The 15309-nt window shown below is 40.5% G+C and overlaps 1 protein-coding gene across 1 annotated transcript in view; it reads right to left on the minus strand.

Moving 5' to 3' along the window:
* FAM53A (family with sequence similarity 53 member A) overlaps positions 1 to 15309 on the minus strand; it is a 65820-nt gene that overhangs the window by 34784 nt on the left and 15727 nt on the right. The window contains 3 exon segments of the mRNA XM_009635848.2: positions 5536 to 6167; positions 6170 to 6307; positions 8596 to 8650. Coding sequence (XP_009634143.2) covers positions 5536 to 6167; positions 6170 to 6307; positions 8596 to 8650 — 825 coding nt within the window.

Below are 15309 nucleotides of genomic sequence, written 5' to 3' on the forward strand. Positions count from 1 at the left end.
TAAACTTCGTGAGGCCACAGTATGGCTAAGTCATCTCCCTGTCCACATACGGACTATTATAGTGCCCTCAAAGAGCAACAAAACAAAATGAATGCCTAATAGTTCTCAGACAGCAACCGCAAGTTTGTTACCCTGGTTTAGATACTCAAATGAAGTAATTACTAATCGCATCTCACCCTTGTATCTATTCACATTAGCTTCTGCAAACTGGGCCACACAAAGTAAAGTTCAAGTAAGCGGATGCAGAGATTCCACAAGAGATGAGGAGTCACTAAGAAAGCCTCTGCAGGAAAAGCAGCGATCATCTGATCTAAGCTCAGCTGCAGTGCTTTTGTGTTCTGCCCTTCATAAAATGCTGCCTCATCACACCCTTCAGGGAAATTTATCCACCCCCACCAGTGATCCCTACTTTCAAACTGCTGTGGAAATCATTATCAACTAGTCCCTCTGCTTACCCTCCAACCTAAGTGATGCTAGCCTTGCTCTTTTGGCCAGAGTTAACAAGTCTTTGACTCAGATGCAGTCTTCTGTGAGAAGCCCTCCTTCCTACATAGATCCACAAAGCTACTACGTGACTGACCTGAAGCATAAAAGTCAATAATGATAAAGCAGAGATGATTTAAACATGATTTAATTTAAGGATCAAAATTATCCAAGTGTTTTGCTGATTCAAAACCTTAAACTCCAAGAAAGAAAATAAGTCAAGCATTCAGGTGTTTGGAGAAGGTGGCGATGAACAGAGTTTACAAAAATTATTGTTGAATATTGTGGAGGTCCAAAATGAAGGATTAAAAACCAGATTTTTCAACAGAAAATAGATCTATTGGTAGTTATCAGTGCTTGAACCACTAATGCACATGTTGAAGGCCCCAAGCTGCACACTGGCAGAAGCCAGGCCATCGTGCTGGAGAGGTATCCATCCCATTGCACGTTCATTGCTCCTACACGCTTCAAACCATCAGTCCTCTGTGAGGCAGCGTGCCAGGCTACCCAGAGTGTGGCCTGACCTGGTGAAGCACTTAGGATCTCTCTCAGTACCGAGAAAATCCACTAGTATAAAATCCAGGCAAATTTAAAGCATATCTAAGGCAGAAGCACCTTGTGCTAGGAAATCATAACTTCAGACCCTGAGTTCCTTCACTGTTTATAGAGACCATTAAAACTTCTAATTGTGTTGTCTTATCTAGTCTAGAGTTAATGCATGAGATGCCATAGCACTGAATAGTTGAAACTATTACTTACTTAGATAAAGCCACCTATTTTGTATTAACTATTTAAACAGACCAAAGATCACTTCAGAGAACATATTATAAAAGTTTGGTTTGTTTTTTTTTTTTAAAGCATGATACCATGGAATTTTTATTTTTTGGCAACCCCAAAGGGGGGGAAGAGTAGCACAAGAATGTTAAACACCAGAAAGACTTCAAACTACAGTGTGTTGTTTGATCTGAAACAGAATTAAATCTTACTGTCACAATAAAACTTGCTTGCACACTGAAAAACTGTGCAACCTCTTGGCTGTTCTTTACTTGTCACACCTCGGGATCGACTGACGTAATTCATGAGGCAGAACATTTGAAAAAGCTCAGCAGTTTTCTGGGGTGGAAGAACTCTTCGGTAAAGAAACATTTCTAACCTCCTGCTGCAGTTAGCAGGCTAAATGCCACCTTTACTTACTCTGGGGCAGCCTCTGTGATAGAGCTGATTAACTGCAGAAGAGCGCAAGCCCAAAGCAGCTCTCTGCCATGCACAGTCATCTTCAAACACCAGGGTGATCACATTCCTGCCGCAGCGAAGGAAGACTGACACCCCTCACGGGAGCCAGCTTCTTATTTGGGCAACTGAACAAAGTCGGCAGAGATACCGTGTTCTGCAGTTCTACAACTTCTACAGCTATTCTTGCATAACTGAATAGAGAAAGTAATTTTGAGTCCTTCGGGGCTGAAAACAGCTATCATATTTTGGTATCTTTTCCTACAGTCTTTTCTAGTTGTTTTTACAGCTGTCTTCATGTTCTAGAAGGTCTGAAGTTTCACAAGTTTGCATTTTAAGCTTCAAGTCCAGAAAAAGATCCTTCCAGGATTTAGCATTATGTGAGAGCTAAATGGTGGTGTACAGCAGTCTGCCTGATCATTTCAATCTATTTCTACATAGGCGACTTACTCATTTTACTGAATATTAATGTAGTGTTTTCCATGAGAAATGGAGATACGGCATATTCTTTTCCAAGAGGGCATAAAATCTAAAACAGAGAGGGAGTACAGTGAAGTGAAGTGGGAAGCTCTGTGGAAGAAAATAAAATCAAAGTAAACTGAAAGAAAGAAACAGTTTATGGTGTTAAGAGCTGCCCAATTTTTTTCCTTCTTTTAAATAAAGGCACAAATTCAAATATTAAAGAGGCAACAGTGGAAAGAAGCAAGTCATGACCAAATACAGAAACTAAGGATAGATAAGGGTAGATTGATAATCTGAATTTACTCACTTATGAACGCTAAGCTTAAAAAGCAATGACAATGGGAACTTTGCTTTTAAAATTACTTTTGATTTTCTAGCACTTAGATTTAGTGAATTAGTAGAAGCAGCAACCACCAAGTACATTCTCCAGAACTCAGCTCGCAAAACACAGTTTACTAATGCAAAATACATCCCCCCAACCAATAACACCTTTCATCCCCTCCTCCCTCTAAAGCTTCACCCAACCACAGCTATTCAGGATCTTCATGCAGCTACAACAGCACTTGTTTCAGGTTAAAGTAAACAAGTAATTTAGTTCCAATAAATATTGATTTGAGAGAACTCCTAGCCAGGAAACCTTGAGCAATTTTGGCAGGACCTCTCAGGACTCCAGAGCATCAGCAGAAATGGCTGTAGACCCAAACATCCCCTCTCCAATAGACCACCACAATATAAAGTACAAACTCTCCCTTCCCAGCATGTTCAGATCTATCATAACATGGGTCAACTATGACTTAAGTTCTCCACAAGCAATACTAATTATCTAATTACTGACCTGGATTTCAGAAACTATTTGGTGAGTTTAGCTTTTTAAGAAGATTTGAGGACATCAAAATATTTGCAGAAAAGCTTATAATGAAAATCCTTAAAAGCACTTGTTTTCAACATAGGCCTTTCATAAACTGACTTAGAAGTGAATCTGAAATCAGAGAACATATTTTTGGAAGCAATGAGGAGCCATCAAGATTCATGAAAGAGCAGTCTTAATGAACTTCCCCTTATCATAGTCCTGATCATCACTGAACTATATGCAGATACAGGACACATCCACATCTCCTTGTGTGACACTTTAACATTAGCCTTCTACAGTCTTAGCTTATAATATTTTGCACAGCAGTAAGGTTAAGTTTAGAGAGAAACGTTAAAGACCACAACCTCAGTTTCAAAGCATGTACATCTGCCAGTATTTGGGGCATAGGGAGGAGGTAGGCTATGAAGAAATAAGACTTCTAACAATGTAATGGGTAAGCAAGCTGTCATCCTAAAAAAACCCCAGCATTTCTTGAAAACTTAATTCAATTTTTTTACTTCAAGTGTTTTCAGTACTTGCCTAGTTTTTAAACAGATGTTTTCATTAAAGTTGAGCATATTTGGAAATGGATGTATTTCCAAACTATACTTTGTGCCTTTGATTAAATACACAGTAGTATCTTTATAGGAAGGTTCTACTGAAACAGCTGGGAAAAAACATCAGGCCTTGACACTGTAGAATGAACTTTGTTGCATAAAGTACTCCGCTTATCACAAAAACATCATTTCAAAATAGGTCTTACAGGAATGAGACTGGCTGAGTATTAGTCTCCTGTACTCTTCAATTCAGCAGCAAATCTAAATAGCTGAAGAACTTTCTATAGACATGGGCTGTATCAGGTTTTTTTTTTTCCCCCATACACGCTATTATATGGATTATTTATAAGGTATAACACCTGAGCAACTGAAACTATTCTGCTGGTCTGAAATACTGCATCTCACCTCTGGAGCTTGAAGAATGCAAAGAGCAAGTCTAGCCAAAAGAGGAAAAGACTTTAAATTTTACATTCAGTTTAAATAAAGAAATGTGCATTAGACCACACAGGCAGTTGAAAGGCAAATCCACTAATATTTCTGGAACAGATTAGTTTACTAATCTCAGCAGTGATTAACACAGAAACAGGTGAGATCTGATTAGCTAACTAATAAACTTGCTTCTTAACCAAAACTCAGAACAGTATCTAGGCATATCTAGAACAGAACTGGTTACCAACCTTGTCAATAAGCAAACAGATCATTCTCTATGGCTTGCCAACCAGCTACCCACACCACAGCTTTATCAAAAAAAGTCTTAAAGAAAATCCTTTAAGCTCTGAGTAAGTTGTCTCAAAGGTATAACAGAAGGACAGATGCCATCATACAGACTTTTAGCTAAGCAAAGTGGACATAAACTAGTTAACTATGAATATCCCACAGCAGACAGTTCAGTTCCAGTATCTTATTAGTATTTTTCCCACACGTTTCTACATGAAGCCTGCCAATTCCACGGTGCCACAGATTTGACATTTTAGCCAGCATCCCATTCTGTTCAGCTTTTCCTTTGCACAGTGCATCAAATGCAGGGACACTGGTGCAGAACTATTTCCTTCCATTTTTATTGCTACTTCAGCAAACTGCCTCCTCCCCACTACTCTTGACAGACCTACACACACCAGCCTCCCGAGTCTGGGATCTACTGAAGGCAGTAGGGTTATATTCTCACCAGCATGAAGCGTCTCTGCCCGTAATGTAAGACTCATTTTTACATCCACAGAAATGAGTATCTTCAGAGGCAGCTGCTACAGTTTAAAACTGGACACAGAAGCTTTGAAAAATGAGCCATGAACACGCATTGTTATTACATGCCAAGTATAGGCATGAACTGAAGTTTACTAGTTTTTTAAATTAGCACCTTTACTCTCACGTGAGGAGAGAAGTAGAATTCCAAGTAACTGGAGTGAAACACCTCTCCATTGAGCTGGAGCATCTGCAGTTGCCATATTAGAACATTATTTCTACTCTTAACTGCTTATTAGCAGTTTATTCATTAATTCATTTGTATGGGGGTTTGCTTGCTCTTATTTAGCTTTATGGAATTTCTCAAGCTGTAAAGGGAGGCTTAACCAAACAGATTTCTTTACCAAACAGATTTGCACCAAGATGCCTTAGAAATCATTGCACACTGTTCTCTGGGAACACAGTGGTGTAACTTTCGCTACCCTATCCACCCCTTCCCTATGGCTTCCTTGCAGTTTAACAAATCATTTTTGCGACCTCTGCTTCAAGCATCTTTTCATAGCTCTCTATCAAGTAGACTGGACTTCAAGAACTGGGCTTTGGGAGCAAAAAGTTGTTACAGGTATAGCACTTGCAAGTTTAAGAAGCCTGCTATACTGCTGAAGGTGATATGTATCAGTACAAAAACGCAAGCAAATCCGTAACAACTACTAATTAGTTCAAGTTATCTAGAAATAGAGTTCCCTTCACACACTGAGAAAAGTAAAATCTCACCCGTGTCATTTTAAAAAAGTCTAACGATGGTCTGTTCCATCGTACATCCTCCTCCCGTCTGCGCTTTAGCCGGCTTTTCTTTTCATTCAGAACGCAAGGCTGAGAGCGGCATCTCAACAAGCCCTGACGCCGGCTGAGCTCGGGTGTGGAGGTGGGAGTGCTGTTGGCTGAAGGCAAGAGATTTCCCGTCTCGGTGATGTGCTCCTGGGAGAGGGAGAGGCGGCGCCTTGGGTTAAAGTCACAAGGGCCTCCAGAATTCCAGCGGGTACTTGAGCTTGTGCTGCCCTCGCTACTGTCCACAAACCCGCTGCTGGCAGAGGAAGGTCTGGGTACTGGTGATGTGTTGAAGCTGGTGATAGTGAAGACGTTATTTAGTATGTTTTGTGGCAGACTGATACTTGTGCTTCTCTGTAAGGTTGCACTTCCATGACTGTTGCAGCGTTGCAAGGTAGCACTACCGCCGCTATTACACCGTCTCTTTGATACAGGAGTCCAAACCTTTGAATTGCCAGGCTTCCACGGTGACCGACAGCGAGCCAGCTCATCTGGTTCAGAGAGGGACCTACAGTGGCGTTTTGTTGGTGGTGCCAAGGGCTGACCGGAGTTTTCGTTAAGGTTTAATTCACTTATCCATCCTGCTGCTGCCACTGCAGACTACCATTACTGGCAGTGCCAGTGCTGAATGGGCACACTGGGAAAGGGTAAGCTGAATTCCTTGTTGTGTCAGTCTGGATTGGGCAACCCCCATTTAAAGCTTTCCAAGGACTCTCTTCTGAAAACAAAAGAAAGATACAGGTGAAAGATGCAAAGGAAAAAGACAACTTGATTTAAACCTAGTTTAATGTGAAACCATGAATCAAACTCGAGCTTAGAAGGAAGAGTCACAATTACACATTTCACACTATAGTTATAAATTAATTTCAAAAAAGGTAGAAAATTCCAAAACCATGAAGACCAAAAAAGTATTTCAGGAGCCAATCCAGGCATTCCAGTATATATGTACCTTGTTAATGCTTCTTGCTGTAGACCAAAAGATTACAGCACTGTGTTTATTAGTGAGCAACAGGGACAGCTTCTTTACCTGCTTCCTTGTGCATCGCATATACCACAATTAAACCCCATAACAGTGAAAAACCTAAGGTACCACCAAAATGGATTAACAAGTAATGTGAGAACCCACCAGGGAATTTTTTGGGGGGTTTTTTTGGTTTTGTTTTTTTTTTTTTTAAAAAGGATAATCTCTTCATAGATTGCTGTCCGTCATTTGGCTGTTACGCTTTTCTGTTAAGAATATCTTACTAAAGAAAAGTTTCAAAGAGATGGGCGTTCACATTCTGTGGTGTGAAAAGCTTTACTTTAAATTGGAAACAGTAAAAAAGTTAGATCAGACTGCAGATTGTTTCTTTTTTTTGCTCATATTCAAAGTGTAGGAAAAAAAAAAATCTTATTCCAATGCATAAAATAAAGCGAGTATCCCTTAAGAACCTCCTGCAAGTTTAACTCTGAATACAGACATAACCCATAGTGCACAACTTCTCATCTGAAGTGGCAATGCTGGGTTAAAAGCAGTCTGCCAGGGAAGCCTCTCACTCTTTTGTAAAGCATTTCTTTGAGAACATTCTGCACATTTTACAGCTGTTCCTCCACATTATACAATGAAGTGTAATAAGAACTACAGCAGACTTTGGATTTGCAAATTGAAAAGCAGCAAAACTGTTGGCCAGTTAACAGTGCTTCATGCTTGGTTAGAAAATTTGCTAATTTAAACCAATTAGCCAAGTAAGTTTCACTTATCCCAGCTTTAAAGAAAGAATATTTAAAATACCAAGTTTTTCCCTTATGCCTATTTTAAGAACCTAGGTATAGCCTAAACATTAAATACTTGTATATTCTTATAGTTGGCTGTCTAAACTAAGTTTTAGAGTAATCAACAGATAAGAGATTTGCTGAGTAGCTTTAAAAGTTGCAAACCCAAATAGCTGTACGTGTTCCGTGCCCAAAGTATGTCATGGATTATCCTGTTTATTTGGATCTTATTTAAAGAACACCCTATTGTCTCAAAATCATTTAACTGTGCAGACAGCTGGCCTATTCAAACAACATGTTTTATTAGAATTCCTCTGTCCTTCCTCCTCCATTCTTTCAGATGGGTACAACCACATACTGTGCTTTGCCTTAAGCATGTAAGCTCTTCAAGGCAGGGACCATCCATAATTCAATGCAAGTAAAATAGCCAACACAATGGGATCCAGATAATGTTTGAAACTCCTAGCATCTACTGTAGGACAATTTGCTAGCTTGGACTGACCTGATTTTTAAAAAGCCTTAGGAAGCTTTCTCCCAGGCTGGGAAGTTGGTTTAAAGTTTACAGTAAAAAAAGTCAGGAGTTGCATATGTGTTTTAATTGTTTGCATGGTAATGGTATTTAAGATAAAATACCATTTGCCTTTGAAACCTCACACAAACCAAGATTCACATTTTATGGGGAATCCCACAGAGCAAATAAAAGTCCTCCATGCTTAAGGACACGACCAAACATGCAACATTTCAAGTCCATCCCTTAATAAAACAATACAACGTTTACATATAAGTGGCATTTTTATTTTTGCGAGATACAACTTTTGTTCTAATAGGACCAAGGGGGGAAAGCAAATAACATTTGTATGAAGGCACTGGACTTCAACTTATGGTTTGCATCATGCCAGACACTCTCTGTGGCAAAGCATGTAAGAAGCTGTGTAAAGATGTGAGAGTTTTCTGCTAGCTGGGGAACCTGAAGAGATGTTTAGCATGAAAAACAGCATTGGTGTGCTTTCTGTACACCATAGCAGATATTGAACAAAAAAAAAAAAAATGTGTTACAAGGGGCTTTTGGCATGCAAAGCAGGTCACAAGTACAAAACTAACAACCAGCTATTCCCAGTATTGTTCAAAGACCAGCTTAAACCAGCAGGCTCTACAACAGCATGCTCCATCCCCCTCACCTTATTTACAAAAGAAAGGCTGCTTGCTATACCAATTACCTCAGTAAAACACAGCTAAGGTTTCTGAAGAACTTACCGTTGATGTCGAAAGGGAACAAGCTGCCACTTTTGTTCAGCTTCTCAGATGAGTACTGAAATCAATCAGAAAAAAGTTTTAACTGTGTGAGAGAGCGTACACCTCAAGGAAACAGCATGCAGTTTTCAGTTTCCCTATATGTGCATTTAATAGCCTTTTTGAGAGGAAGGGGTTTTGCTAGGGTATCTTGAAGAAATTCCTGAACAGCTGATCCTTCCAAATAAAACCTCTGGCATCTAACTATTTGCAATGTTTTCCGATATACTGCTAAGTGCTAAACTGTTTCAAGAGTTACAATATGACTCCATGTGAATAAACTGCAAAATTAAGAGTTGTAATTCACCCTTAATGAAATAGCTTTGATCCAATTCTCATTTCAGGAGAGGAAATTACAGTCTGACAATTTGGTTTCCATTTTCAATCTTAAGCGTAAAAAGCAAAATGCTTCACCTTAAACTGAAGAGACAGGAATAGCTTTATCTAAATTGAATATACAAATCTTAAGGGTCCCCAGAATGAACACTGCCCAAATCAGGCTCTACTAGCATTTTGTGTTTTCTTAAGAATCTAGGAAGTAAAAACCATTTTGCTACATTAAGTACAAAGGCCATAAAAAATATTTCCTATCTAAAAATCTTCTTTTGCAGACTGACAAGTTTTGAAATCAGTTTATTGGTGATGGTTCACTACTCAGAACCAATGTAAAAGCCATGCTTAAAACAAACTTAGCATGTAGAGTTCTTGAGAATTTATGATTAAGCTTCATCAGTAGCACCTGCACAGAAAGACAGATTTGTATGCAGAATGTTTTCCATTTTCTTAACTAATTTTACCTAGAAAATAGTCAAAGAATAGAGCTTACTATCCTCCTATAAAGGACACTCAAATAAATGGCTTAAGGCTCCATCAGAGCCCAAGGGCCATTATTTATTCCCCCATCACCACCTCAGGATGGAGAGGAAGATTGCTTTGATAGGAGAGCAACACACTTTACACAAACATTGTTTTTTGTGTATAGCCAAAGACAACAGCATTGTACATACACTTCCTTTCCAGATAAAAAAAGGCAATTTTTAAACAAACATCCTTGGGCTACAAAGCTTTTCCTTCTCGCTGTACAGCAACACACAGAGTGCTAGTGACAACTTTATATCCATGAACTCAATGTTTAAGACACAAATGCTAAGCTACGGTAACATTCCCTTTGCATTACTGTGTTAGAGGTAGGAAATATGGAACAGACAAAAGGATCATAATCAGACTTGTTTAGGCAGGAAAAGATCTTTTAAGATCATCAAGTCCACCGCTAAACCATGTCCCTAAGCACCACATCTACACATCTTTTAAACACCTCCAGGGATAGGGACTCAACCACTTCCCTGGGCAGCCTCTTCCAATGCTTGACAACCCTTTTGGGGAAGATGTTTTTTCCTAATATCAAATCTAAACCTGCCCTGGCACAACTTGAGGCCGTTCTCTCGTCCTATCACTTCTTACTGGGGAGAAGAGACCAACACCCACCTCACTACCCCCTCCTGTCAAGCAGGTGTAGAGGGCAGTAAGGTCTCCCCTCAGCCTCTTCTCCAGGCTCACCAGCCTCAGTGCCCCCAGCCATTCCTCATCAGCCTTGGGCTCCAGACCCCTCCCCCGCTCCTGGACACACTCCAGCCCCTCCATGTCCTTCTTGGAGTGAGGGGCCCAAAACTGAACGCAGCATTTGAGGTGTGGCCTCACCAGTGCCAAGTACAGGGGCACAATCACTTCCCTGGTCCTACTGACCACATTATTCCTGATACAAGCCAGGATGCTATTGGCCTTCTTGGCCACCTGGGGCACACTGACAGCTTATATTGAGTTGGCTGTTGGCCAACACCCCCAGGTCCTTTTCTGCTGGGCAGCTTTACAGCCACACTTCCCCACACCTGTAGGGTTGCTTGGGGTTGTTGTGACCCAAGTGCAAGACCCAACACACTCGGCCTTGTTGAACCTCATAAAATTGGCCTTGGCCCACTGACCCAGCCTCTCCAGATCCCTCCGTAGAGCCTTCCTATCTTCAAGCAGATCAATACTCCCACCCAACTTTGTGTCACCCGCAAACTTATGGAGGGTGCACTCAATCCCCTCATCCAAATCATTGATAAAGATACTAAACAGAACTGGACCCAGTACTGAGCCCTGGGAAACACCACTTGTGACTGGCCACCAGCTGGGTTTAACTCCATTCACCACAACCCTTTGGGCCCAGCCATCCAGACAGCTTTTACCCAATTAAGTGTACACCCATCCAAGCCATGAGCAGCCAGTCTCTCCAGGAGAATGCTTTAGGAAACAGTGTCAACGGCTTTAATAAAGTCCAGGTAGAGAACATCCACAGCCTTTCCCTCATCCACTAAGCAGGTCATATGGTCATAGAATGAGATCAGGTTGGTCAAGCAGGACCTGCCTTTCATGAATCCATGCTGACCAGGCCTGATCATCTGGCTGTCCTGTACATGCTATGTGATGGCACTCAAAATGATCTGCTCCATACCCTTCCCCAGCACCGAGGTCAGACTGACAGGCCTGTAGTTCCCTGGATCCTCCTTCCAGCCCTTCCTGTAGATGAGCATCACATGTGCCAACCTCCAGTCAGCTGGGACCTCCCCAGTTAGCCAGGACTGCTGATAAAGGATTGAAAGTGGCTTGGTGAGCACTGCACCAGCTCCCTCAGTGCCCTTGGGTGGATCCCATCTGGCCCCACAAACTTGGGTGTGTCTAAGTGGTGCAGCAGGTCATTCACCATTTCCCCTTGGATTATGGGGGCTTCATTCTGCTCCCTGTCATCCAGCTCAGGGGACTGGGTACCCCAAGAACAACTGATCTTGCCATTAAAAGACTGAGGCAAAGACAGCATTAAGTACCTCAGCCTTTTCCTCATCCCTTGTCACTATGGTTCCCCCACATCCAAGAAAGGATGCATGCTCTCCTTAGCCCTCCTTTTGTTGCTAATGCATTTATAGAAACATTTTTTATTGTCTTTTATGGCAGCAGCCAGATTAAGTTCTAGTTGGGCTTTGGCCCTTCTCATTTTCTCCTTGTATAACCTCGTGACATCCTTGTAGTCCTCCTAACTGATCTGCCCCTTCTTCCAAAGGTCATAAACTCTTCTTTTTTTTCCCTCCAAGTTCCAGCCAAAGCTCTCTGTTCTGCCAGGCTGGTAGTCTTCCCTGTCAGCTCGTCTTTTGGCACATGGGGATGGCCTGTCCCTGTGCCTTTAATATTTCACATAGAACACAAGAGCACATTAAGATAGCAATAATAGTTACACTGCTGCTGTCCCTGAAAGAGAAACAACCAAATTAAAGAGACTTAAAAATGTGTTTTTTTAGCAAATTCCTCCCTCTCCAGTTTTCCCCAAATAAAAGGCAATACAAGCTTTTTAAACTATTAGTTAATAGCTAGATAATATGGGTTTGGAAAGGAATTCCATGTCAAAAAGTCTTAAAGCTAATGTATCTTGAACCACATGCAAAAGGACAATAAGAATGATTTAATCATAACAATAATTAGGGATGTTTAAAAGACTATTCACACAGGCTAAGATCTTGGATGCTTAGAAGGAACAGAACCTCAAGGACAATCTCACGTGGCAATTAGATTGATATTTAGTTTTTACAATTAATATTCAGCCAAATGCATCTTTAACAAGGCCTTTCTTCACGAATGCCCGAGTTATTTAACTACCTGCACTTTAACCACCTTAAAAACCCTTGTCCATCAGGTAGAGACTAAACTACTACATCTTTGACAGCTGCAAAGCACTGAAAGCATTTTTCAAGGGGGGCATGGAAAAAGCAGGCACAAACTACCCGTACTACAGAGAATGACTGCTATGTTCTCTAACAGCAACCACATCCTTATAGCCATTTCTGACCAGCTTCTAAAGAAGTCAGTGCTCAGTTCTATGAGAAAGCAGACGTACTATAACTACAACTTGTTCTCTTAAGCATTTGTTTATATAGAATCCTGTTAAGTCACAAAAAGTCCTAATTCTTTGGAGACTGAGACCAAAACCCCTAAGAACGTCAAGCATGACATCATATGCAGAAAAGGGACAGTAAGCTGCACCTTTTCCAGTAAAAGCTCAAGGCACTGAAACAATGGGTGACTAGGGGGAGCATGAGTAAAGAAACTCCCTTGTGATGACTCCTTGGCTTTCTATAACTGAAACAAAATACCTGGAAACAATATCTGGTAGTATATTTTAATGACATTTGGCAGTCCAAACTTGAGTAGCCTCTATCAGGCTGTAAATTCTTTATAGGAGGGAGGACCTTTTTATCTATACAGCACATGGCAGAAGTCCCATTAGATATTACTGGAACAGGGCATTGAACCAGTTTATCAGCTCTCCTGCGTTGGCTGGTTCTACCCTCCCCCATTCATTCCCTTTGTGCTATGATCCACCTGAAGCTTCCTGAGTGAAGAGTTCTTTTTTTAATGATTATACTCAAGAAGAGACTGCAGTTGCTAAGAACCTTGACAGGGAAGTCTGCTATCCTCTGTGCAAAGGAAATCTTCCTTAGAATAAGGTCAAATTATTCAACAAGGTAATTTTCCTGAAGAGGAAACTCGAAGAGGTCATGCATGTCCATCTTTTTCCAACTACTGCTTTTTGAATAGCTGTTAAAAAGAGCCACCAAGATCCAATGCCTCTTCAGAACTTTCCTGGGGTGAGGGGGAAGCACATTTTAAGATAGACACACACAAAACTACAAGTTTCACCTAAAGTTGGAACTGTTTGCTTCATGCAAGGAAGTGGGTCTATTTAGAAATGCTTGTTCAAAAGTAGAACCTCTTTTATGCATTTGGAGAGGCTATGCTCAAAAGGAAAGGAATTGCATGGTATGACATTTAGGACGACGCTGCAACTTTAGAGTGGTTTACAAGTACTTAGCAGCTGTTCTTTCGTTAAAATATTCACTTAAAAAGACACCTAGTCTTGAACTGAGTAAATGGAAGAGGCGCTCAAGTGAGACTGACAATGAATGATAATTTGCATCACTAATTTAAAAGGTGTTCTTCACTAGCAAAAACTCAACCGTAACAAAAATAATCCTGGCTATTCTTCTACATACACTCTAATATACTACATTAAGAATTTCATAGCCTCTGCTATCTTCCTTGCGATTCTCAGAATGACTTCTTGATCTTCATATTTTTAAAGTTAATTTCTTTAATTTCAAGGCATTTTCTCCAGTTTCCAAATATATTTTAATTCCTCCAATTTATCAGCATTCTTCCCAAACAACAGGAAAGCCAGCGTTTATTATTCAAGTACTAATTTAACTACCACCACACAGATGTGACTTTCATTGTTTGAATAGGCCATGCCAGACCTCCATCTCTACCAAATATCCTCCAAATATGACTAGATAGGAAGTAGTGAGGAGAAGCATTTGACCTTTTCTCAGAACGTGAAGAAGTGATCAAGTCAAGTCTCCTCTTAGACTCAACCCTCAAGTCTTCTGGCTAGCAGCTTTCCAATCAAGGAAGTCAGCCCAATTCTAAGTCTTTCAACACAAGTCAGCTTCATAAAAATTAAAAACAATGAAACCCTACATGCACAGAAGGGGATTATAGTAGAGCTTCTCCCTTCCACAAACACTTGTCTGGAGAAGCTCACATTTCCTTTTTAATACCACACCTTTAAGCCTTGCATCTCACACACTGGTATTTCACAGACCAATGCTAGCTTCTACATGAATACCAAAAAAGTACAAGCTTAGCCACAACATACAGAAAACCCTTCAAGATTCTTAAGTTAAGATTCAAGAGATCTATGTTCAAGGAAAGAAAGACCAGCTATTTCATTTAATGATCCTGTCAACTCATGAACACCATAATACGCTTGCAGAACATCTCGCTGTTGTGAGAGTCAACCAACCAGGGATACTATTCTACCTGATGAGCTACAGTGCCCACTTGTGAAAAGCATAGGTCAACCTCCTGCTTCTACAGCAGGAAACCCAATCATTTGGGTTTTTTTCCTGAAGGCAGGTGCAGCACAAGACTGTAAAATGAGCATGCACTGGCCAAATGAAGTTAGACCAGCTTGGAAAATTAGCATGTCACAGAGCAGTAAAGGCAGCTACAGCCAGTATTTTACAACATACTCAGGGAAGAGGTAAAGGAAGATACTTGGTCATCATACAGCTTACACTATACTATGTCCTATACATGTTGTCTTTATACTCAGCTTGGCTGCCTGGAAGGTAAACAGCTTTGAAAGAGCTATTCATTCATTCTTTTATAACCCTCATTTATGAGCTGGATTACAAAATAGCTTTTCCCCAGCGATTTTATCTACTTGTACCAAGATGAGCACTTTTACAGAAGCACTGCAAAAGGTATCATGAAAGCGATAACGGTTAACATGAACCCAGGCAAGGTTATCTTTAATCCTCAATCAACTCACAAAATAATTTACCACATGGTCCCACAGGACTTTGTGCCAGCACAATTAATGAAAGGTGCAGGCAAGACCATTTCAGAATTGCTATGAATTGCTGTTGCCATTAGAAGCTAGAGCATTAACCTCAACTTCTTGCCAAAAGGTCTAAGTGTGCTAGAGCTGATTCAAGACACCCACTAGGATTATTTTTCCCTTATTAAAATTTAGCAGTTGTCTTTACTAGTGAAAAAAGTGTAATTTTTATTATCTTAGATTCACAT

Source organism: Egretta garzetta, unplaced genomic scaffold, assembly GCF_000687185.1.
Source record: "Egretta garzetta isolate BGI_Z169 unplaced genomic scaffold, ASM68718v1 scaffold183, whole genome shotgun sequence".
Classification (NCBI taxonomy): domain Eukaryota; kingdom Metazoa; phylum Chordata; class Aves; order Pelecaniformes; family Ardeidae; genus Egretta; species Egretta garzetta.